This window comes from Talpa europaea, assembly GCF_964194135.1.
Source record: "Talpa europaea genome assembly, chromosome: 5".
Taxonomy (NCBI): Eukaryota; Metazoa; Chordata; class Mammalia; order Eulipotyphla; family Talpidae; genus Talpa; species Talpa europaea.
Window position 1 is genome coordinate 114,252,118 of NC_140071.1, and position 27,338 is coordinate 114,279,455.

The following is a 27,338-nucleotide window of genomic DNA, read 5'->3' on the forward strand; positions in this document are numbered from 1 at the left end:
CCTGGGACATTCTTTTAAGGGTGAGATGAGGGAAGAGGAAGCTATAACTTAACAAAAAATATGACTAAAGAGGGACTCACTCCCTAAGATATTTCATTGGAACTATCAGTTCTCACTTGGGAGGATAACTACTAACCTGCCCTAAAAGGAGCCACTCAAATAGTAAGGAAGTATTCAGGCCCTAGAAAGAAAGGCCTTTAGGCTCTAAATGCTTACTGGACTGTCCCCTCCAACTTAGCATATTACCTGGCAAACTAGGTAATCAGTGAAATAAATTCATTGGTTATAATGGTGGGGAGTGAAAGAGGAAGGCATTTCTTTTTAGGAGACTTGGAGATACCCGATCTATTAAATTGCAAAGACCAGTGGAAGGAGGTAGTTAATTGTAATAATAAACATGATTGAAATAAAAAACTATAGGTGGAAAAATAAAACCTTCAAACCAAGGGAGATAATGCAAGAAATGCAAGCTTATAGTTTAGAGGGTTCAGTCCTCTATTTATTGAATGGCATCTTCTGTAAGGAGAGCAGATGAAAAGGAAATACATTAGTGACCTTGCTGAGAGCTATCACACGTCTTTCTCTTGCAAGGACCTTTAAGGTCTGAGGTGAGTTTACATATCTGTAGGAGTTTTCTCAAGTAGAACCACACTTTTTCTAGAGCCCTCATGTAGACAGAATATAAGTTTATCTCAGTTTTCAGATTTCAGAGGATGACAGTAATGCTAGAATTAAACAAATAGTTGCTAGCTTATCTTTAGTGTGAAAGGACTTTGTCTTGGACCTAGGTAGTTGTATTGATAATATTGTTTATAATTAATATTCATATTCATAGTTTAAAAAAAGTTAATGTTATTTCAATGCTACCATTAAATGATGTATGAAAGTACTTAAAATGATGATAAAATGGACATAGATGCCATCATCCTACATGTAGGGAAATCTAGATCATGATACAAACCAAACAACCTGATCCATAGAGCTAATTTTTTGACTTACACAGTATTTTAGAGGTAGCAAATTTTGCATAGAAATCTGTTCTTCCAGTTTACTCTTGGAAAAAGAAAATCTGGTTTGAGCTGGATCTGACCCGTGACCTGCTCTTCCCTCTCCTCCACATTTTACATTTTCTACTTCCCAGTCTCTACTACTCCTTATTACCTTCACACAGCCCACCTCATATGATTCCTCTGTTCAGCTCTGCTGATGGTTGAGTTGGTAACCGATAACCTGACCATCTGTTTCATACAGAATATCTAAGGAAATCCTTCCCAGTGCCTGCTACCTGTAGTGTAGAATTAATGTATTTTAGATTGGTAAGAGAGTGATGGTACTCATCTTAAGAAAAAGTAACTATGTGGGGTAATGATTGTTAACTTATTGTGGTAATCATTTCATAATGGATACATATTTCAAATTGTTGTACACCTTGAACTTATACAGTATGTCCGTTATATCTCAATAAAGCTGGAAAAAATGTCTCTGGTATCTAATAAAAATCATATTTAAGAGTCTCAACTTTTATTTCCAAGATGCAATCTCCTATTACCAATGTATCTGAATATTTTCATACTAACTTATGCAAAGAAATAGTCAAGTGCCCAGTCAATCGTCATGATCTTTGCAAACATTTAAAAGCTTAGAGACATTGAGCTGCTCTACCTCAATTTTATCTATTTCAGAGTCTTGAAAGTTTAAGTAGCCAGGCCAACTATCACGTTGTTGCAGGTGTTCTTAGCATTCTCTGACTATAATAGCAGTATAGATAGACTGATCTCAGAAAATGCTAACTACTTAATTTATATTCTTAGACATATTGCTACTTTATTGAGTGTTAACAAATGTTCTTTACCTAAAGAATAGCCAGTAGCAAGATTTTAGCTTTCTATTTGGAAAAATTGTAGCAATTTTGACAAAATTGGACGATTATGTTGTTTTCCCCTACATTAATATTTGGCTCACAAAGATAGTCTCAAAGAAGTCATTTATTCCTGTATTATCAGCACCTTATTTTAAAAAAGTTTTTATTCAGCTGCAAAAATTGCTTACTACATTTCATAAATTGCTAATTATAATGTTTTTTCTATCTCAAACTTCTTTTGTTTTTCTATGAAGTTGCACTCTATTTACCTAACCTTTGATTATAGTAAATGGTCTTATTTTTGTACCAGTGTCATTTAAATAACATCTTTTTCTTCTTTTTTAAAATAGATTTGGACTGAGCAACAAATTTGAATCAGAATTCCCTTCTTCATTAACTGGAAAAGTGAGTATCAATTATTTTTAATATGTTTATGTGCTTCAAAGCTAGTCTTTTCCTAACAAATTAGAAAAAAATTATGCTAACAACACATATTTACTGACTTTAATACTGCAGTGTTGTTATTTCTTACAATTTTTCTCTAGGTAGCTCCTGAAGAATTTAAAGCCAGCATCAACAGAGTTAACAGTTGTCTTAAGAAGAACCTTCCTGTTAATGTACGATGGCTACTTTGTGGCTGCCTTTGTTGCTGCTGCACATTAGGTTGCAGTATGTGGCCAGTTATTTGCCTCAGTAAAAGAGTAAGTTGAATTACATATTTTAATTTAAATTTAGAAGTAGATAAGCAAATCTTTCATTTAACTAGTTTTCTTCTTTTTTTTATTTTGAATGAATCACACTATCTTGAATACTATACAAAAATCCGATCTAGTAGGGGAGTAATTAAATGAGTATGTTATGTTAGCATGCTGTTATATTAAATAGCCATTTATGACATAGGAATTACTAAAGAATTGAGTAGAATACAGCTTTCTTTCTGTATTGGGGTCTAAGACAGTGATTGGGAGTGCTGGACAGCATTCACTTATCTCTGAGACCTTAGGCAAGTTTCCTAGCTGATTTAAACTCCAGTTATCATATATGAAAATAAAAATATTCACCAACCTATGTGCATAGGATTGTTGTAAAGATAAACTGAAATAATGTTTATAAGCCTCTTAGCTAAATAGCTCAAAATAAGTGTCTATAAATCTTGAATAATGTCATTATTACTATTATGTAAGATAGTACTCATAGAACAAATAAAATGGATACAGGTTTATTTCATGTGGCTAAGATATGGGTATTCTGATTTCCTTTTAATTTTTGTATTTTAGAAGTCTTCTATGATGAATACATAGTGATTCTGTTATCAGAAAAAATGATCTAAAAAGTATAATTTTGGCAGCTTATAATCCAAGCATTTCCAAGATGTTAGTAGAGATATAGCAAATTAATATAGCCTGATGTTATGTTTCTGTAAAAGCTTGAAAAAAATGACAATTATATGTATAAAAATCAAATACCCTTAAGCTTAAATGGAATGAATGATTTTGTGTGACTGCATTTTCATTTTGTCAACAAATAGTAACAGGAAATGATGAAAAGCAAATTCCTTTTGTCCCTTGATTTCTCTTATAAAAGTTATATTCTTATGGAAATAATTTTTTTACTAGTACATTTTGATATGAAGGAGATTATTCTTTGAAATAGAACAATTTTGTAATATTTACTGTAATAGTTATAATAATTCCTTTACCCTAAGAACTTTTTCCACATATAATTCTCATCTGGTTTATCTTCAGAACATGGATTTTTTTTTTTAAGATTGATTTATTTATACAAGCACTGGGGTACAGGCCAGAGGCAGGTGGGAGGGGTGAGAGAATTCACCTGAGACAGAGCAGGGAGCAGAACAGGCAGAAGGACCGAAATATACTGCTGAGGGGAGCAGCAGGCGAGACAGGAGAGGTCTGCTGGGCCATGTGGGAATCTCCCTGGCCAGCCGGGAATCCAACTAGCGCTGCAGAGGCTGCGGGACAGCTTCACAGCACTGCACTCAACACACTGCGCCACTGGGGAGGCCCTGGATTTTCTTTTTTTTAATCGCTGTTTGTCCCTGGATCCACAGTTGGATTTATAACTATTGTAGTTTATATCCCTTTACTCTCTCCTATTATTTGGGTGCTTCAGTTGTTTAAATGGCTGCTATATTTACTAGGTTGGTAATTTACTGTAACTTAACAAAGAGTTTTAATATTCTAGAAACCTTTGTGATCTATATTTTTAAGTGAGAAAACCGATATGATAGTATGTGCACGTATAGGATTTAGAACACGACTTCCTACCCTTCTCCACTCATTCTTGGCAACTTAAGATAATTTTTCAGATGCTTTATTAAATTCCTTTTTACTTGATGCATAAAGTAGATTGATTTTTGTTTTTAGGCTATCCCCACCTATATTTTCAGAAAGTATATTTAACATTGTAGTATTCAATCTAAGGTCTCTGTATACATGAGTAGATGGAACACTTCGATACATTTAATTTTATATGGATTCTACTGTCTGGTGAGCATAAACAAATATGATTACTGCTTATTAAAAAAAAAAGTTGTGTATTTCCATGTCTTGGCTGTAAACTATTGTAGAACTATGGAGAATGTGACATTCTTGCATCTCTGTTAGAGACTCTTTATGACCTGTTCTGGTTCTGCAACCCTTGTTTAATCTAATATTATTTTTATTACTACTACTACTACTACCACTACTACTATTACTACTTGGACCTCCCACATTGCCATTTCCTTTTAAAAAATTTGTCTTGGGGGCCTCCCTGGTGGCGCAACGGTTGAGCGCTGGGGTGTGAAGCTGCCCGCAGCCTCTGCAGCGCTGGTTCGATCCCCAGCCGCCAGCGAGGGTCCCACATGGCTCACAGACCTCTCCTGCTGCCCGCTGCTCCCCTCAGCAGTGTACTTCGTCAGTCTGCCTGCTCTGCTCCCCGCTCTGGCTCTGGTGAATTCTCTCACCCTCCTGCGCTTCTGACTGTGCCTAGTGCTTGTATAAATAAATAAATAAATCTTTAAAAAAAAAAAATTTGTCTTGGCCCATTTTTTGAAAATTATTTAATATATTATAAGTAATACAGTAATCATTTTTTGATGTAAAGTTTTATGATTTTTGACATATCTTGGAGTTATGCAACACCATCACAATCAAGATCTTATTGGGTGGAGTGATTTGTAAATGTCAATTAGATTAATTTAGTTAATAACATCATTCAAACCTACTGTATCCTTACTGATTTTCTGACTCCTAGTTTTATCATTTATTAAGAGAATATTAAAACCTCTGACTATAATTGTGGGTTTGTCTATTATAACAATTTTTGTTTCAAGTATTTTAACCTTCCGTAGCTGGGGACATAAAACTTTCAGGTTTTGTATCTACTTAATGGATTCACCACTTTATCATTATGAAATCGATATTCTTTTCCAATTACATTTTTTCATCTGAAATCTTTTTCTAATATTAATTCAGTCTTCTAATTAATGTTACCATCATATGTTTTGCTATCCTTTAACTTTTAAAGTTCTTTTTTTTTTTTAATTGCAATAACATTGATTTACAACCTTTGTGTTTTTGGGTATAGGGTCTCCCCTTTCAGGTGTTGTTACTACACCATACCCACCACCAAAGCAATCGTAATCTCTACCCCAGTCCTTTGTGTCCCCTCCCCATGCTGTTCTCTCCCATCCCTTCCCACTCTGGGAGTGAACAATTCACTGGCATTTAACACATTCACAATGTTGTGCAACTGTCACCACTCTCTAGTTCAAACATTTCCATGACTCTAAAGCCCCTTACCCATTAATCAATTCCTCCCAATTACCCTGTTTCCAACCTGTGGCAACCCCCAGTCTGCTCTATCTCTGGATTTATCTGTTCTGGATATTTCATATAAATAGAATTATATATTGGTCTTTTGTGTCTGGCTTTTTATACTTAGCATGATGTTTTTGAGGTTCATCTATGTTGTAACATGTATCAATACAGTTTTCTTTTTTATGGATGAATCTAGTGTATGTGTACAGCAATTTGTTTATATATTCATCCACTGGTAAGACTGTTTATACCCCAAATGTGACCATGCTGCAATGAATATAGATTTACATGTACTTATTTGATACTTTCAGTCCTTTTGGATATATACCTACTAGCCTAGGGTCATGAGGCAATTCTATATTTAACTTCCTGAGGAGACAGACAATGTTTAGTCCTGTTATCCTTTCTAATAGTTCTTTGTTCTACCTCTGGCATTTTCCTTACCTACATGCACTGCTCAATATTCACTTGAATACTCATTAGGGACTATCTGTACATCTTTGGAATTCACACTCTGTGTAGCACTTTTCCTCTCCAGTACCCTGTGCTGTGACTTCTAGCTGCCCTGTCTCTTTAACTCAGTGAGTTACCAGGCTTGGCCCAGGTTCTCCCCTCCATTCTCTGTGACCCGAAACTCTCACAGGGCCTGTCTCATTCCTGTTTCTCAGGAATCTTTTGTCTTCCATTGTTTTGAAAGCAGAAAAAAAAAGTACATATTGATATATAACATAAATATATCATTTATAATAATATATAAATATTATATTTTTTATATATATGTTGTTTCAAGTCAGAAGTAAAGTCTGGTGCCTATCTCTTTATCCTTGCCAAAAGTGAACATCAGTAGATCTGTTGTTGATGTATAAGTACTATTTCTAGATGCTAGAAATATAAAGATGTTTATTAATGAGCTACTCAAAGAGTATATAGTCTGTTTGGAGAATTGGCTAAATGAGATACTTTATGTTTGTAAATACTTGTCATCATTTTCATGAAATCTGAAAACAAAAGATAAATGTGTCCTTAGAATCTAAAAAAGGAAGTAGCTATCTATATCACAAAATGTATTAGGGATCTTGTGTTGTATTGCAAACACTCATTTGAATTTTCCGTTCTATTACATAATATATATATATTTTTGAAAAGATTTATTTATGCATACAAGAACTGGGGTATGGGCCAGAGGTGCGGGGGGTGGGATGAGAGAATTCACCAGAGACAGAGCAGGGAACAGAACAGGTAGATCGACTGAAATGCACTCCTGAGGGGAGCAGCGGGCGAGTCAGAAGAGGTCTGCTGCGCCATGTGGGTATCTCTCCCTGGCCGGGTATTGAACTCGTACTGCAGTGGCTGCGGATAGCTTCATAGGTTGTGTCTTAACCCCTTGCGCCACCAGGGAGGCCCTATATTTGTTTTAATAGAAAATGTTTAAAATGACTTGAGTAAAGTTGATACTCTCTTGGAATATAAGCATATTGAAATTGCTGATTTTAGTTCTTTTCTTTATGCCACTCATGTGTTATGCTATGGAAGTTATTTATCCATTAATATAATTAGTATTTCTGAAGCAGCACTGTGGGCTTGGCACAATTTTAGATGCCTTTTAGATATTGTTTAGAGATTATGTGGTTTCTCTTGTGGATTTCAAAGAGAGGTACAGACCAACGAGATAATTATAAGTAGTGATAAGTGCTTCAAAGACAATAAAACAAAAACCCCCAGCCTTTTAGTAGGTTCTTTGTAAGAGGCCGAGGAGTTTACAAGTGAATAAAATGCTCCAACTTTATTAAATAGATTTTACAGTATTTGCTTTGCAAAAGCTTGTTTTTATTTATATGTTGTTTCTTGAGTTTAACCATATTATGGTTTAGAAAAGTGATGACTGAATAAGTCATCTCTCTGTGATTTATATGTGCTTTCAATTTGGCTCATTTCTTTGAGAGACCACTTTCATAATTTTACTGATGGTTGTGACATATTTATTGTTTTGGTTTATTTTCCATCCTAAGGAAACTATTAATTTCAGTCTTCTGAGATTTCGTACATGTGTATCATATCCCAATTTTAGTGTCTTAATAGATGTTGTTTATATGTGTTCTTAGCATTATCCATTCTGAGTGAAGAACCCTAAGTTTTGGACTGGTTATACCTAAATCAACTTCTTGTTAGATGTCTTCCATTTCTTTTTATTGTTTTAATTTCTCTTACATAGGATGATCAAAATTATATAACTTCCTAGAAGTGTTCTTTATATGATTTGTTGTAAGCTTTTTAAAAAAGATTTATTTATGCATACAAGAACTGAGGTGTAGATCAGAGGGGTGAGAGGATTCACCAGAGACAGAGGAGAGCAGAACAGGTAGATCTACTGACATACATTGCTGAGGGGAGCACCAGGTGAGACAGAAGCAGTTTGCTGCACCACGTGGGTTAGCTCCCTGGCCAGGGATTGGACTCATGGCACAGTGGCAATAGCTTGATAGTGCTGAGACTTTAACCCCTGTGCCACAAGGGATGTCCCTAATTTGTTATAAATTTAATATGTATTTCCAGTCCCTTTATATTCTCTTATTTGCATTTAGACCTATATTGGGGCATCATTCACTTAGAAATAGGGTGCAACATGTGGTATCTGGGTCCTATACTTTGGTGTTAGAAAGAATTGGCTTGGAAAATGGCACTTATGAAGTGATCAGTTTACTTTCTCTAAACCTCAGTTTTGTTTTTTTTTTTTCCTTTAAAATAGGGGTGTTCTCTTACAGTGTTAAGAATCATGGGCCTCCCCGGTGGTGCAGCGGTTGAGCACTGGGTTGCAAAGCTGCCTGCAGCCTCTGCAGCGCCAGTTCAATCCCCGGCCGCTGGGTGAGGGTCCCACATGGCGCACAGACCTCTCCTGCCGCCCGCTGCTCCCCTCAGCAGTGTACTTTGTCAGGCTGCCTGCTCTGCTCTCCCCTCTGGCTCTGGTGAATTCTCTCACCCTCCCACGCTTCTGACTGTACCCAGTGCTTGTATGTATGTACGTACGTATGTATGTATGTATAAATAAATAAACAAATAAATAAAATAAAAGTACATATAACAAATAAATAAAATAAAAGTACATATAACATACTTAGTATATTATTTTTGCCTATAGTAGGTGCTTAGTTAATGGCAGTTGCTAGTTTTATCATTTATTATTATTCTTCCCATATGATTTGTTGTAAGTTTTTAAAAAAGATTTGTTTTATTTATTTATGCATATGAGAACTGAACTACTGAAGAACTACTGAATTTCCAGTGTTTCTCACAATGCCTTGCATCTACTTTGTTGAATAAATGTACTCATTAACAAAAATCCTTGAGCAATAAGATCATAATATTTCAGAATGTATGGTCCTTAACTATTTAAAATAACATTTCTTAATAAATTAAAGCATCCTGCCTTTTAGAGTAAATAACAGATTTTTCCCCTGAAAGTGCAAGCTGATAATGTATAAAATATAATTGCTATTTGGTTTTTGAAACTTTGATGAAAAGTTCCTGAATTCTAACAGCATTTCTTTTCCTTAGCTTGTCATGTACTCATATTTACTTGTGAATATCTTTACTCTCAACTTGGAAGTTTTGTTATCCAATAATTGTTGTTATTTTATTTGGGGTATGATAGAGGTTGAGAATCCAAATGGGAACTATCAACTATAGAGGTTTTTGAGTGGGAATAAAGCCTTGCAAGGTGTACAGAAATTCAAGAGAATGTGAAGCTGGGGGAATCATAGACAGAAAATTAAAATATTTGTTTATGGGAGAAATCTGAGATATACTTAGATATACCGAGAGTACTAGAAGTTGCTCAAAACTTTTCAAAACTCTTAATTTACTATGTGTTTGGGATTTGAGTATTTGTCATCAGTAACTGAATCATAAAATGAGAATGATACTGAACATTTGGATAAAGAAAGAATAGATAAAGAAAAATGCCTCTGCCATATTGCAGATAATGAAACTAAGCAAAACAAACTTTAAAGCATCCTAATTAAATTTTAGCAAAGGGGAAAATCCTGAAAAGTTTCTAGTGAGTAAAATATGAATGAAATGCATTCTTATGATAGTCACTATTATTAATTGACAATGTAGAAAATCAATGCTAATGTTTTTTAGCATGTTATCTATACAGTTTGCTTGAGTTGATGCAATATAGGAGGGACAGGGACTCTCATTGAGGAACAGTGTAATTTTCTGTATCTAATCCAGGGTAATTTAGTTTATGGCTTCTTGCCCCTTCCACAGTATCTCCCCTGTTACAAAATGCAAGATAAAGAAATAGGTTTAACCTCTTCGAAATTTTATTTCATTTGCTTTAGGAAAAGGTATCTCAAAGCCAGAGGAACATATTTATTGCAGTTTTGATTTAAAGAACACTTTAGGCTTGAAACATATAAACTAATTAAATGACAACCATTACTGTGAAGCAGCACTGGCAATTTGTTTTTAATTGGAACAGAAATGTTACTAAATTCACATTATAAGGCAGGATACTAACAGAAGTATAAACTTTGAGTCTTAAAATGTTCAGAGGTTGCCCTGGGACTTTAAATAGGTTTTAGAATCCTTCAAAATTGTCTTTTCCCAAGAGTTGGCTGACATTTAGTTCTCTCTGAATATTTGGAACATAATATCATTGGTGTGTGGTGTGTAGTAAGATTTGCCAGGCTTCAGTGTCCAGCCTGCTGTTAAACTATACAATGAATTCTTAATTTTAGATACTGTATTTTCAGCTCTAGATTGTCCATTTGATGTCTTCAGAGTGCAGTTCTCTTTCGAAATTCTTCATTTTTTCATCTATTTTGTCCATTGTTATCCTCTATCATATTGAACATATTAATCATAGTTAATTTAAAGTCTTGTCAGGTAGGGCCTCCCCAGTGGCGCAGCAGTTGAGCGCTGGGTTGCGAAGCTGCCCGCGGCCTCTGTGGCGCTGGTTTGATCCCCGGCTGCTCCCCGGCCACCAGAAGAGGGTCCCAATTGGCGCGCAGACCTCTCCTGCCGCCCGCTGCTCCCCTCAGCAGTGTACTTCGGTCCTTCTGCCTGCTCTGCTCCCCGCTCTGGCTCTGGTGAATTCTCTCACCCTCCCGCACTTCTGACTGTACCCAGTGCTTGGATGGATAGATAGATAGATAGATAGATAGATAGATAGATAGATAGATAGATAGATAGATAGATATTTAAAAAAAAAAAGATTTTAGTTCCTTATTCCTTCTGCTTCTCCACTTGTCTATTATAGCCAGTAGCAGGCAGTTTTGTTTTGTTTGTTTTTTCCTGTTTTTCCTAATCAGTGATTCTTCCTTGTGTAATTATGTATTTTTTAAAAATCCCAGATAGCAACACTTTGGACTGTGTTTTAGTGAAATATAATGAAATTCTCAGTGAAATTAATTTTTCTTCTGAACACTTTTTCTAATTTTCTGCCATCAATTGAAACTCAGTTTTGGTGTTTTGAGATATTAACAGTATTTTCTTAAATATTATCAGTGGTCAGTGAATAATTTAAAATTTTGTGCAGCATTTTGTATATTTGTTCATATACCTTTTTCAACATTCACAAAGTAGAGTCACCTAAAAAAATTAACAAGACTAGCCTAGGTCATAAACTTTTGATGAGATTGTATTTAAACACACCTTATTTAAGATTAGTACTTGCAAGTTACCACTAAGAGGGTGATTTTTACACACAAATTGTTTGTTGTTTAGCTACCGTTGTCTAAAAACATCACTTTTAACAAACTATTAAACGGATTATTCTGTTGATGGTGGGTATTTTAGTTTTTCTGGGTTATATAAAAGTTAAACTCACTAAACATTTTTAAAAGGAAACTAAGTACAGAAGGGAATTTGGTTAAAAATCCTTTTGTGGACTGATGATATTCTAGTTTATCTTTTTGGTGAATCCAGATTTTCATGTATCATAATACTAAGATATTTAATTTTCTGCATATCATTGCTATGAAATATTTATATTAATCTAGAACAGAGGTGAATCAAGTGATTTTCTCATAAAATAATACATTTAAAATTTTATATGGTTTCCCTCTAAAGAGTTATAACAACGAACATTTTTGTTTCACTTATTTTAACAATTTGAATTTGTACAAATGTCAAGAGATAAGTAGAGTTCTTATTTGAAAATTACTTAAGTTTAAGAAATAAGATTATGAATACATTTGAAACATTATTCCAGTTAAAGATTAATAAATGCAAAAAAAGATTAATAAATGCATTATAAATTTAGGAGCTTAAAACTAAAACTTGTTTTAAATAAGAAATTGAACTCTTGAAATTATATTTTGATATTCTGTGATGTTATAATGATTCTCATTCAAATAAGTTTTAATTTGTAAGTTAAAGTAACAGAATTTTTATAAGTACTTATTAATGAGACATTCTATTTATACATTTTGTTAACATAGCTTGGCATTTTATGTTTTAAAGACCGACTGGAATGCTATTTCGTTGGGAAAAGTTCAGACAAATTTTGTTGCAGCTTCCACATAACATTTTTTCCTTGGCTCTAAGTTCTTTATAGTCCATGAAATTTGCATTGATTTCATTAGCAACTTCTAGAAAATCACTTCTCTGAAAAACCACATTTTTAAACAGTTGATTGTAAATAAGTGAATCATTGGTAATGAGTATACTATTAAGTAATAGTGGTAATTAAGTAGGGGAGTAATACATTCAAGATTTTCTAAATGATTTCTTGCTAACTTGAAAGGCTTATTTATAGCTAATGGCACATAATTTGTTTATAGAGAATAATAATTTATTCCTTAGAAAGTTAGGCTATTTAGAGCAATTTATAAAGATGGTTCATAATAAGCCAAATTTGAATTTTTGTGAAACCCTAATTTTTAATTGTGGTAACTTACTATTTCTAGGTGTCTCATTTGTATTTTACTAGTGTAACATTATATAAGCGTTGTCATTGGAAGATGATAGGAGTACCCAGTATGTCATACCTAATATTAATTGTTATTAATCAAAGTTTTAATTAACTATTTTGTGTAATATCCAGACCATTTTAACTTCTTTTGCATTTTGCATGTATTGGCTTATTTCCACAGTTCTACCAAAAATTTCAAAAGAGCCAAAAGCAATAGAAATAGAAGACAAAGTTTCTATCCTGTTGCTACTACTAACTTGTTACTCAGATCTATTTCATACATTTTATTTAATAAGGGAAATGATGTTTTTGAATCCATTATGTTTTACTTTAACATTGCTGAATGACTATATTAGAGCTAGTTCACAAATGAGAAAAATAGCAAGGTGAAATGAAGAAATGTCTAGAAAAAGGAAATTAAAGTGAGCTCTGTGATAAGGGTAATAGATAGAAGCCCAGATACTTTGGAGTCATCTTCTTCTAGACTAGCTTTATCACATGATGTTAATTCTCATAAAAGGATAAGAATCATCGCTAAAATCTATGTTCCTCTTGTACAGGAGTGAGAAGTCATAAGTAAAGCACCACTAACCTGTCCTCTCACCCCCAGGGTGTGAGCCCTGAAAAGGATTAAGGACACTGTGGGGAAGCTTACACTGAAGCCTGCATTGCCCTTTCCCCTGTTCTTTCTGTTAAATAGAAGATTTTTAGTTCCCATGACTATCAATCTGGTGCTTTTTACAAACACGAAATTCTTTTAAGAAAATTAAGATGACTTATTTTAGAAATCCACTAGTCTAGAATGCTGAAAGATGATGTTTTGTTACTATTTCATGTCAACAGACCCTATATATACTATTCTTTTCTGATGCATATTGGTTTAATTTATGTTGAATTTCTTGGTCAGTATAAGATTTTAAAATTAAGAACAGGTTTTTATAAGCTTATGTTTGCTTGCCCAATAGTAATTACAGAGTTTGGCATTGTTGAATCATGCTTTTCATTATAAATAGCTATCTGACAATCTTGTGGACATAAACTTTTAATTTTTATTTTAACTAATTATAAGGTGCTTTCATTTTGTGTTTAAAGACTTTTGAATTGCTTTTTTAAATGCTTAAGTGTCATATATTTTGTCTGTATCAAATTGGTATTGTGTTTTAACTTAGAAATATATTTTGATTTTGTTAAATAAAAATAATTACAGAGTATTAAACATCCTTAGTAGTTAAGGCTTTTTTCTTCCATTTAATTTGAGCTTTTGTTGTTACTAACAAATAATTTGTTGCACAGTTCTCTCTCTCTGTCTCCCTCTCTCTTTCCCTCTCTCTCTCTCTCTCTCTCTAAATGACTGCTAGAATCTATATTCTTGTCACCTTAGTGTGCTAGAAATGTTCCACTCAGATCAAGGGTTCCATTCTGGTTTTGTATGTTCTCACCTGCTCCTCACTGTAAATCATTGAGATGTCAAGTGTAATGATTAATTAAGCTGCACGTGCAAGTGCTTTTTTTCCTTCACCTGTCAAGCAGGATAGAAGTCTTATTGCAAGATTAGAAGGTGCTAATTCACAGCTTTTACTCCAGACTGTCAAGTGTGTAGAAATATTTTATATTTAGATGCTTACTCAGAATATGGCATACCAGGGTTTGTTTGATTTAGAATTCTTAAATATTGTAAGATACAATTATTTTAACAAACCCTATCATTAAACTCCTAATTAGAGGCAATGAATAAATTCAGAATTCCTACATGTTTTAGAACTAAGGTTCGTACTTTGTAATTATTTGTTATTCAAATACTGGTAGTTGATTTACGTTAAAGTCTTAGTTTTAAGTTTCTCAGTTGTGTGTATATATAAATACACATATATATGATGTGTATACATATATACTGTGCGTATATATAGATTATATCACATACACTATGACCCCCATTTATAAGGATATCCTCATTATAATATAGCATGGCCTTAAATTTGTGATGAACTAACAGTGGTGGTAACTACACTTTTTTCTTTGGATAATAAATATTTGTAGCATGTAATGTTAAGCTTTTAATTTTTGTACACTGACATAAAACAACAGACTTGGAAAGCTTGTTCTCCCCACCCTAGGTCTTTCATCCCACCCTCCTCCCTTTTAAACCATCAGTAAAAGTAAAACCTCAAATTGTATAGTAATCTTAATCTATTATTAAAAGGTCCTAGAAAGGAAGATTACAAGGTAGATTCAGGTTTTGAATCGGTTTTGCCATTGGTTTAGCAGCGGGTGGGCAGGCAGATGCCTGCTCAGAGTAGAACCTATTGCCATTTTTCACCATTGATAGAGTAGCCTTTCAGAGTCAATGAGCTCTGTCAATGTGAGCTTGTCAAGGCTACAACTTCATAGACCTGAGAGGCGGTTTGAGAGGTCAGCCCTTTTCAGGTTCGCTGTGATGCAAATGAACTTTAATGCTTAAACAACTATTGGAATTTTTATGTCTGCTCCTTGTTCTTTTTTCTTCACAAAGTCATTGACGAGACATTCAGTGCTTTTTAAATTGGAAGTTGCATTGTGCTAAAGACCTAGTACAGATTTACGGAGGGCTGAAAGCAGTTAGATCATGTTCTTTTCATGGTGCGATTAGAATCAAATCGATTTCCCTACAGCCTTCAGCATTCAGATGGCAATTTTAACAAAGCTTGGGGGCTAGACAAGGGACAAAACGACTGAACTGAATGTTAATTACACTCTGCAGCCTTATTTTCTTTTGATTTGGGGCTGACTGGCAACTAAATTAACAAAAAGTGTGACCATAACTGCTGCCCTATTTTCATTTAAAAGGAGAGCTGCCTCTAAAAGGCTATCTTTACAAAGAAACAAGTGAGGTCTGCTGATCATTGTTAACAAGGGCACTTTTTTCTTTAAAATTCTTGCCAAAAAACTGTTGAAAAAGTAATGTAATAAATTAGTCATTGGCGTATTATTATCCTGAGCGCTAGTTGATTTCCTGATTTTTATGGCATAAACTTGGAAAATGTAAGGCAGTCGAAGTAACTCATTGGTCGTTATGAATTGTAATCGTCACTTTTGTAGCTGTGATGTGTCTTTACCATGTTCAACTTGCTATAAAAGGTAACATGATAACTAGATTACAGCAGATAAGTTAAATAAATACTAACATTAAACTGTCTCAAGCCAACTTGATTCTGTGACAATTCTTGATTCTTGCTTGACATGGACATTTTCATATTTGATTATTACTTATTTAGTTGTACCACATTAATAACACTAGATGTTTTTTCTCTTGCCTTGTAAGGAAACTGCAGCTGCACCAAGTTGCATTTGACTCTGTGGCAACACTGTCCTTTTTGCACCTGCAGCTGAGTCAGTCTCATCCTAACACCTGGCATCATGAATTATCCTCTCCTTTATTCATACTTCCAAGCAAGAAGCATTTTATACTGGATATTATATACTGCAATAATCAAGTGATCTTAATGTAAAATTCTCAGTTGATTCCTATAACACTAGTGTTAAGAGTTTTATTATATTATCAGATGACAGTTTTTGCTGGGTATTAAATAAAATTTTTCCTCTGTTTAAAAAACTATGAAATAATAAACTTTTAAATTCAGACATTATTTCAGTACAACATAAAAATTTGATGGCTAATTATTTTCATTCAGTTAGTTTTAATTGTTTCCTTTTTGAATTTACTGTCAAAGCCTCTTGTCTTTTGTTAACTAATATTTAAATGATTTTTGTTTAACAATATATACTAAGGAATTTTTACTACTATAAAGTATTATAAACTTTTTGGAAAGAATGAGGATTTAACTATGTATCATTTGGTAGATAACATTAGCTTTTTAGCCTATGGTAGTTTGAAAATCAAATGTTGGTAAATTTGAAACAGAAAAATATACATATGCTAAAAAACAACCATATCTTTATTATAAAAAGAATACTGTTGCTGTTCAGGTTATTATGTACATGGTGCTTGAATGTTGGCAGTGTCATACTCCACCCTATACAAAGTCACTGTCTTACACTGTTTTCCTTTTCACACAAAAAGCAGCTGCAAAACAAAGTTTTTCTAAAACCGGTCAAGAGTAAACTTTTTTCTCATTTGTCTTCTAGACACGAAGATCGATTGAGAAGTTATTAGAATGGGAAAACAATAGGTTATACCACAAGGTGAGTACCACAGGGAGCAGCTTCGTACTGTTGGGGCCTGAATTGCACAGTATGGAAACAGATGCTTTTGTTGAACGAAAAATATGAAAGGTGGACAAATGGGTTAGTCTGTGTACTGCAATAAAATAGAGCTCATTTTTCTTCTTTTACTCTCCTATGTGTCTAGCTGTGCTTGCACTGGAGACTGAGCAAAAGGAAATGTGAAACGAATAACATGATGGAATATGTAAGTTAAAGGGCTGTTTTGTGAGTTTCTCTATTAAATGATCATTTATTTTGCTTCTGATCTTATTCTTTTCATGATTATTAATCAGCAAAGGTGTCAGGAGCTTAATCTCCTGAGCGCAAGGATTTTCTACGGTTCACAGATGCATGGTTTCATGTGCAGGACTGATTTATAAAGTTATGAATGACTTGAAAACAAGGCTTCACTGTGTTCTGAAAAATAATAAATTAATTGCCAAGATAAAATAGCCTGAACATGTGTTGATGGAGTGTGAAATTTTAGATGCTGTATAAAGAATAATCACAACTTTGGTTACGCAGCAAGTCAGATATGGCTTTTTTATATAATGCTAATCAAGTTTCCAAGTATGGAAGAAAACCTTTCAGCCAAGCCGTTCGAGCTTAAGAAACCTTTAGCCTTTATAGATTTTAACTGCCCATCTCAGTAGACTTTAAAGAATCTTTCGAAGTGTTTTTAGAATATTGTTTTGTAAAGATTATCTTTCAAAGTGGGGAAGAAGTTGCTCATTCTGTTTATCCTTTAAAAGATGTCAAAATTGGCATATGTATGCAATAAATTTAGAACTTATTCAATATGGGACTTAATTTATTCTTTGATTTACTTCAACAATTTCTCTCCTTTTGAAAATTTCAGAATACCGTAGAAAACTAAGAATTTTATTCTGTCTTGAGCTTGGGTGTTTTGTTTTCAGTACACCAAGGTTAATACATTAGAAGAAAAACTAAAGTCATAGCCTTTGTGAAGTACATGGCACATCAGTTCTGATGATTTTTTTCCTATTCTTTGAAACAATATAGCCATCATACATAGTATATGTGTGTGTGTGTATAAAAGATTGATTAAAACAGTGCTTAAATAGTTGGAAATTATCATAAAATCATTTTTCTCTTTAGCATTCCCTTTCTTTCATTATCATACAGTCAAATCCCATTTCTAGCCTTGAACATAAAAGACATTTTTAAAATGTCTTTTTTTCCCCCAGAGAATAGCTCTATTCAGTGAACCAAATGTAGATTTTATCATTATCTATTATATCTTCAAACATGTTAATTTATGATGATGAGAAAGACACTTGATACTTCTTTATAATAAAAAAGCACATTCAAATAACTTGTTTTTACATTGACCTATGAAAATGCTAGTCTTCTGTTTTCATCTTAGATGATAAGAAAGTTTATTTTGGAGGGAGGGATAAATATGTTGGAGATTTACAAGATTTTGTTAAAAAGTATCTGCTATATTTATAAAAACACCAAATTTAAAACTGCAACTTGAAATTTTTTTTTGCACATTTTTAGATTCACTTTGGTAAGGAAAACATAGAAGTTATTCCCAGTGTTGTTTCAGGTAGCGCTATATGAATGCCATTCATTCATAAACTAAACTTATTATATTCCATGTTTATTTTTATGACATTCCCTTATTAGCTAAAAATAAAATAATGTACTAGACTTTCAGAACTTTCTGAGGAAGGTACTTTGAAAAGTTTAGTTTATCATGAAATATTAGATAGTTGAACACTTCTAGAGCTATTATTTTTCATACCATCATAAAAGATTTCCTGAAGAGTAGTAAAAAAAAATTTTAAATTGCTTTCAAAAGTATTTTTTCTGAATTTTCTCAGTGTATATATTTGTGATAGTTGAATGAGGGAAAAATATAATTTCAAAACTTCCTAACAATTTATACAAAAAATTAAGATAACAAGTAATGCAAGAAGACAGGAGTGCTTTCTTAGCTGATGCATTGAACTTTTCTGAACTTACAGAAATTTCATTTGTTAAAGAAAAATATTTTCTTGATTATATTTTGAATATCAGGCAATCTACAAAACTACCAACTTGATGACAACTTTTATTCAAATATGGTGTAACAGTTTGATTTAGAAGAAATGAGACTAGCAGCCACTTTCTATGTGTGGCTACTGTAGAAAATAGTATGTGTAGGATATATTTATAAAAACATAATGATTCAGATATAGTCAAAGATAATATAATTTTGCATTATGTAGTATATACTATAAAATGTGTAGGTATTAAACAAAATTGTAAGGACTGCTTAATTGAGGACTTATTTGAAATAAAGAAGAGTTTATTGAATGTGGATTTGCATTCAATCATCATTAGACATTTAGTCATCAGATTTTAGAGCTGCAAAGCATCTTGCTATCTTGTTCAGTCCCTTTATTTTATATATGAAGAAACTGAAGAAAATTGGGGTACAATTCAAAGAAATGAAATAGAAAGCTGGTGAATAGTTCATTGGTAAATAACAACCCAGCAGAATGGAGAGCTGAAGAGTGAAAATGAAAGTTCGTGGCCTAGCCAGAGAAACATAGAAAAGTGTTCACACTTGGAGGTTACATTAAGACACAGTTTCTAAAAGAATGAATGATTCACCAAACATGGAAACCTATTCAAATAATTTTTTTATTTAGCATCTGTTCCATATAGAGTTGGATCAAAGTAAAGACGTGATTATAATGTAAGACAGTTCAAATTGGGAATAAAAATGAACTTTGGTCAACTTTTGTATTTCTGTGTTACTTTTGTTTTTGTTGATCTCCTTTTAGTTGATCTCCCTATTAAAAAGTCCTTTGGAACAGATTTTTAACTTGAATTTTGCTAGTTAAGAAGAAAAGGGCTTAAAAAAAATTAAGACAAAGGACCAAAACTCTTTATCTAAAAAGAGCACATATCCTGATACAGTAAAATGAGAGCTAATCTAGAACATAAGGACCCATGAAATTGGGTTAGATAAAAGGGAGGAAGCCTGAAGAAATAAAAATCAGGTCAGCTGCAACCTCATAGTGCTGTAGAAAGGGAAAGGCTTTGGAGTTAATACTGTCTTTTGTTCAAATACTGACAACACAGTCCATGGTGGTAAAGTTCTCAGATCATCAGTTTCCTCATGTATAAAATGAGGATGCTGATACTTATCAAAGAAAAATTGTTGAAATCAAATGGATCTCTATTATGAAGTGCCTGGTATGTGGTTAGATCTCAGTAAATACTAGCTAGTTTCCTTTCCTCATTCACTCACGTGCATTTTCCTTTGATATGTCAAAGGTACTACCAAATTGTTATAAATGTTGGAATATAACTGAAGTTTTGTTAAGATAAAATTCTATTGAAATCTTTTTAAAACCTTTTTTTTCCCTCCTACAGGTCATCCTCATAGAATTTTTACCAAAGACACCGATTTTTCGACCAGATTAGCATTTACTTTATTTATAGAGACTTTCCAAGTATGTTGTCTTTCCAATGGTGCCTTGCTTGGTGCTCTCCTGGTGGTGACATAACATTGGTTCTACAGAATTGTGTGGTTTTTTTTCCCCCTGGTTTTTTTTTTTTTTTTTTTTTTTTAAATAACCGCATGTTCTAAGTGTGCATTTTTGTCAAACTTTGCAACAGTTATTTCATACAGATGTTTAGTACTTAAGTTATTGTGCTTGTTTCTGCTATGTATTCTGATTTTCAAGGAGTACTTTTTTGTATTATCAAAAAAAATACATTTGAACTTAGCATAAAAAGTGGCCAGCCTTTTTTATTTTATCACCAAGGAACACACAGCCCTTTATTTATTAATTCCTTAACACAGAAAAACACCTTTGTAAGCCTCTACTTATCTATTCTAGTAAGCACACTCTTTGTATTATTTTTCTTTTTAAATTTAACATAGTCATTACTTTTAATATAGTAAGATTTCTTTAATAGCTTTTTGGAACTTAACATATCCTTTCTCATACAGTTCTAATGCTCTGTTTACAGCAGAATATCTGTAACATTAGAAAGACCTATCAAAAAGTTTTGCAAGTGTTTCTGTCTTCAAAGGTAATAAGGCAGGATTAAATTATTTTTCTTAGAATAGGCAAAACAATGAATAGTATGCATGCATCTAATGGTAACTAGAGCTCAGGTTCACAAAATATAGTAGCATCCCAATCTGTATATTTTTGATCGAGATGATATTAATGATGGCCTTACTTGGGTTATTTTTTATTGTTTATCAAATCTTATATACAATAGTATGGAAATAATTCTTTAAAAAAATTCTAAGTATTTCTCCCAGTCTAACACAATTATAGAATGGATATGTTTCTGAAAAGTTTTTGAAAGAAAGCAAAAGTTCCAGAATGAAAGATAATGGTGTTTATTACCCCATTGATATTTAGAACTTTATTATTAAAAAGTGGAGGGCATATTTAGTACTGTTTTTATCTACTTTTGCTTTCAGCCCAGTTATGTATACTTTTTTTTGATTGGGAATGTGACACATAAGTAAGTCAGCTCAGCTCGTTCTTTTAAATATATACAGACATACCCCTCCTCTTTTTGGTTGTATATTTCTCCCTGCATTTTAAAACTTTACAAATTTCTGAATGGCCCAATGTGTAAATTTTTGTTTTTATAAACAAATGATAGAAATTTCAATGTCTGTCAAGAGCTTGTTCCATACAACTGTGGTATCGAGCAATAATGTGAATAACTTTTGAAAATTATATAAACTATGCTTACTAATTTGTATTAAGAATTGGTACCACTATATAACACCTTTTTTCCCTTGTATTAAATTCTTTTAAATTCCAGCTTCATTAATTTATATACCTGTGTTTTAAAAAAGTATTTCTTTGTACTTCTCTTAAGTACTGTAATTCTTATATAAATTTGAATGGTTGAATGCCAGTATCTGATATACTATAATGGACATTAGGAACTATCTTAAAAACTAGGGTTTTTTTTTTTTTTTTTGGTCTGAGAATTGTTTTTCGTTGTCCCGCTAAAATACACGACAGCTTCTGTTTGTAAAACACTTTTCCCTGATGAACTCAACATACAAAGAATTCAAACACTTTCTCACTTTACTTCCCTTGTATCTAGGGTGCAACCTACCACCATAAAGTAGCATGATTAAAAGGTAATGCTTTTCACAAACTTTAGTGTTCCTCTGTGGTTTCAGTGTGGAAAATTATTGTACGGAGAATGCTATACTGCCTTAGGATTTAGAAAAAGCAGAAAATATGACTCTGTAGACTCTGCAACGCAGTGTTCCATATCTAAAATTTTGTAAATTTGTAGAACACTTTATAGAAAGAACATTTGATAGGAAGAACTGCACCTGTTTAGCTATAATTTTTTCTATTAGCTGTCTGTAAATTATAATTTAAAAATTACCATGCTGTATTCCCATCAGAATATTTTAACAGTAAGATCAGTTGCATTTTTTATAGTATTAACTATAGGACTTCAGAAGTTTTTTTAATTTTATTGAGAGGTGTATCAGTTACTTAGATTCCCTAAAAATATGCACTCATTTTTCTAATGTATACAGAGAAGTGTGAATGCTTAACATGTGGCATTACCATAAGCCAATTATGCCTTCAGAGGTTAGAGTTCCATGTTTGGATTTTCATCAGCAGCCCTCACTCGGAGCCCTCTGTTTTATCCTTTCTTGAATCATGAATTTCTAAGTGCCCATGTTGATGGGAATAGAAATGTTGGCAGTGCTTATTTTCTGTGCAATTAGCCTAAAGGAAATATTTTTAAATGATGATTTGTCTTCAGCTCCTGTTTTCTGATGTAAAATTTGTGGGACATGAACCACAGATACTTTCAAAACTGGCCCAAAAAAGGTATTATTGGCAGAAAATCATATATAGATCTTTAAATACTGAGTGAATAACTTAGATTTTTCTTTGTACAATACTGGCATTTTACAAGCAGTTCACCATTCCTGTGTAGAAACATTATTTGTGAAAAGAATGTACTTTGCAAACTCTATTATATATTTTTCTTTTCTCTATCATAGTTTAATATCTGGCTTTCTGGGTTAAAATATATTACTTCAATTGGCTTTAGTATTACTGAAGCAACACTTTTTGCTTCTACAGTAGATACTGCTCCTCCCTCACAAGAGGTCACTGTACCTATAGGAAATGATCATTAGATGCTTAATTAAGATTCTTTAATGACTAAAATCAAGAAATATTCATACCTTAAATAATAGTAAGCTATGATTTCCTTTTCTTACTACAAAACTAGTTTTTTAATTGAATCATTTTTTGTAGGAGCTCCTGATCGCTTCTTTATATTAGTACACACAGACATGGGTAGAATAGAACATTCCATATCAATCTTTTGGTATTAAAGAGAGATGTTAATACTAACATGTGTAATTGGACCCATAGTTGCATGAGTTCAAGCTACAGTAGTTGTATATAACATTCAGTGCATAGACTGTTTCAACATTTATGGTATTCTACTTCACAATGACAACCTTTAGCTGCATGCCTAATGTTTCATTGTAAATATTTGCTTTGGCTCGATTGTTGTTCAGTAGTACTAAATCAAAAGTACAGTGTGTTTAAAACTGTCTTTGCCTCCATTCTGGCACTTAGTCCTCAACCTTCTTTCTTTTGACTTCTACTCAATCACTATGGGTCCTTTTGCTGCTGCTCTCTTGATGTCCAGACTTTTCACCAAGGCATGGACATAGTTCAGAATTGCCTTTCTGTCTTCCTTCCCCAAAGCTCTTAGTAAAGTGTTAATTCTTTTGCATTCTTAGCTAGGTGTTTAGATCAATCAAAGTGATTGGCTGCAAGGTGATACTTGCGTTTTAAATAGAGTTTCTTAACCTAAATTTCCAGTTGATGCAGTGTTATGATTGGTGTTTTCCTTTTCAACAGACCCTACCAGTCCAGCCTTTCTAGGGAGGTAGGAACAGGATGGTTCCGTGAGAGGCTTCTCAAACCACCATTTCTGAAGAAAGTTGATTTGTAGGTAGTATTAGGGTGGAAAGAATAGACTCAAGGCCAGTCCTACACCAAACTATTAATTATCCCATCATAGTTTGTGTTTTAATACCCTTCTCAAAAGGAAATAAAGTGACTTAATTTTCCATGGATATAATAGCAACTTTTTATATTGTTTTCAGGAACACACCTTTTATATAAGTTGAGATTTAAAGATTTGTCTTTAAATCTTGAGTTATTTATCTTGTTCAGTATTTTTACAAAGATTTTTAGATAGTAATTTTAGAGAAGCCTAAATATTGTTTATATTATTGGTCATAATTCAGGATACTTGTTTTTGTAATAGGGAGCAATAAGCCCCCACCCCACGATAAATTAAACTAACAGAGGTTGTTTGTAGCCTTAATAGAGAATACTGAAAACAGCCAGAATGTTAATCCTAAATGAATTTTGAATTTATTTCTGATGTTCTCCAAAATCATCGTTACTTGGCATCTTTGCTTTTATTTATATTTTCACAAATATACTATGACTACCTCATGTTTTCAATCATTTATTTTGCTGTTATTTATCATGTACTATATAAAAGTAAGTAGATATATGTTTAATAGAAATTATTGAGTAGGTTTTTTTTTTTTACTTACCATGTCAGCAGAGTTATTGTCAAATTTCACATTTAAAGAGAGTGAGTACTTCCTATATGCAATTGCAGTACTACTTTGTGTATTTAAAAATCAGGTAAATATTAAATATAATACTTGAGGAAGATTTCTAATAAGACCTTTTAAAATTTAGCTACATTTCAAATACGTCAGCAAAATCATGCCTTTTTTTCTTTTTAATATTTCTCCTACTTTATATACATGGTGCTCTGAATTTGAGAGTTGACTGCTTTTTTTCCTTTATGAAAAATAGTATATTGCTTTCCTAGCAATATGAAAGAATGTGAAAGAAACATTTCAATAAACTAACCTTACCAGACATTCCTAATTTGGTAAATAAGGTAGCAATTCTTTTTTTTTTTTTAGGAAACATAATAAAATAACTTTCCAACTTAAACAAGTAATGGATCAGTGTTTTGTCTACTCTCCTTTGTTGGATCACAACGTACCCCTGAGCTGCAGATTTTTCTCTTCTGTTACTCTACTGGTTCTTAATTTAGCAAAACTGGTTCCAAATCTCTTCTGACATAAATATTGTATACATTTAAAATATTTTAGAAGGGAAAAAGTATCGGATTTCTTCAAGAAACCTTTTGTACTGAATAAAAGACCTCTTCCTTTTCTAGTAGCAGCTTATTTAATAAGGCAATGACAGCAATCTCATTGCATGGCCATGATGTCTTCATACGCAGGAATTTGTTTTAAGCCTTTTAAAGTCTCTATTTCTAGTCACGTTTGTTGGAGCTAATGACATTTTGTCCTTTTGTCCTCTTAGAATAGTTAAGCATTGTGAAACTGTGGATGCAAAGGAGACATGATTGGAAAGCAATATGCTGAAAATCGACTGGCTGAGAGAAATAACTGCATTGTTATCCTGCACTTTGTTTTACAAGGGGGATGTTATGCAATGGCCAGGAATTACATACAGCTTTATGCTTCCTTTTATACATTCTTTATGTGTTGCAATGGAATTTTTTTTTTAAAAAAGAGAAATACTGTCACAATTTTCTCTGCTATCATGTCCCTTTGAGAAGATAGTGGAAGGCCACCTTGAATAAAATATTCTTTTTATCTTTTATAATTTGTGTGACAATTAAGTAATTAAATATAATAAATGAAAGGATTTAGGGATTTGTTCCTATGTGCTTAATGATCATGGAATGGTTTTCAAACAAAGTAACTCATCAGAAATTTCTAATGGGTGAGCAACTGTGGATCTCAGTTGAGAGTCCCTGTTGCCCTTTTAAGTAAATCTATTCAGGTAAGTTTAATAACATTTTTTAAAAATGAAGATAATTCTGGTAAAACAATTGAATTATGAAAGTAATTTTTATTTTTTATTAAGAAAACCATTACTAGGCAGACATGGTCCTTTTTTTTTTTTTAAACAATTATTCCTTTATTGTAAGATTGTTATTTTGTGTAGAACTGGGGTGTAGGCCAGAGATGCAGGGGATAAGAAGATTTACCAGAGACAGAGTGGGGAGCAGAAAAGGCAGATTACTGAATGAGGGGAGCAGCAGGGGAGACAGGAGAGGTCTGCTGCACCATGTGGGTTAGCTCCCTGGCTGGGAATGGAGCTCAGGCTGCAGTGGCTGCCAATAGCTTGAAAGTGCTGAGACTTTAACCCCTAGGCCACCAGGGAGGCCTCAGACATGGTCCATTTTTGTTAAAGTGAGATTTGTATTTGGTTAGATAAAATTTTGTGCACTTTATAATTGTGAAGAAATACATAAAAGGGTTACAGTTCAAGTGAGTTGGTTTGGGGCTATGTCGGTTGCAGTATAGTTTTTATTGACAGGACTTTTTTAGTAAATAAATGGAGACCTAATTTGAGCTAGGAGATTTTTTTTAAAACTTTTTAAATTTTTTGCTTGCTTGCTTTGGCTAGTTAAATTTTTATTGCTTTTAAGTGACTGTGCTTTAACACATAATTAATTCCATGCTCAATACTAAATGCGGACTAACTCACTTAATTTGGTCTTTAAAGATTCTAATATATTGAATAAAAATTTAAGTCACATTGGGTAAAATTGAAAAGGGTAGTCTAGAACTTGGAGTTCAAATCACTTTAAAAAAAATTAACCAAGCCTAGTGTTTGTTGAAATAACCACAAATGAACACAAACACCACACATACACATCACATTTCTCCTATAGATAGAACCTGCACAAATATCTGGGAATAAAATAATTTACTGTGAAGATGAATTTAGGAACTATGCGATAAACTTAATTGCATTCATGAACTTGTAATATAGTTGTAAAATGGAATAGGGGGAAAAAAAACACATTTTTTCCACCAAAGATCTGAAGTTGCCCCTAAAATTTTAAAGCCAATGTGGTTTTTAGAGCTCTCAATCTTATTTAGGGTTAGCTTTGGTGTTGATGTGGAGGAAGAAATAGTGTTAATCATTAATTATCTGTTACACTGTATCAAATGACTTTGTAATACAAATTTCATTTTTCAATTTACTCAGTTGACCCAAACACTAGTGTAAAACTTTGAAAATGGTTCTGTATATCGGGGGTGGGGGGAGGGAATAATTCTAAGAGAAAATAATTGTGACTCAGTTTACTAAAAACACCTCTGTGTTTGAAAAGGAAAAGGAAATTGTGTGCAAGTCAGTAAAAATGTTTTATTTCCATTACCTGGATTGTTTCAGTTCAAATGCAAAAAAATGACAATTGATTCTATTTGAAACATTTAAAAACTAAGGGGAAATTCATATGTGGATTGTTTCTATTTTCTTGAATCAATATGTTAGTTTTAAAAGAACTGATGCCTTCTATTGTGAATTTTTTTCTTTTTTCATCCTGACAAAAATGTGAGTTCTCAGATGTCTGTCAAGTTTTCTTTTTTACAAATGGAGAAATAAGCAAAAATACCATTACT

General features: G+C 32.9%; 1 protein-coding gene across 1 annotated transcript in view; it reads left to right on the forward strand.

The window, feature by feature from the left end:
* Positions 1–20,248, forward strand: part of CHIC2 (cysteine rich hydrophobic domain 2) — a gene marked incomplete at both ends in the record, with an annotated part of 40,022 nt that extends 19,774 nt beyond the window's left edge. Inside the window, 5 exons of the mRNA XM_084233302.1 lie at positions 2,212–2,266; positions 2,407–2,562; positions 16,727–16,783; positions 16,950–17,009; positions 20,198–20,248. Coding sequence (XP_084089428.1) covers positions 2,212–2,266; positions 2,407–2,562; positions 16,727–16,783; positions 16,950–17,009; positions 20,198–20,248 — 379 coding nt within the window. The remainder of the gene's footprint in view (positions 1–2,211; positions 2,267–2,406; positions 2,563–16,726; positions 16,784–16,949; positions 17,010–20,197) is intronic.
* Between the last annotated feature and the right edge of the window lie 7,090 nt (positions 20,249–27,338).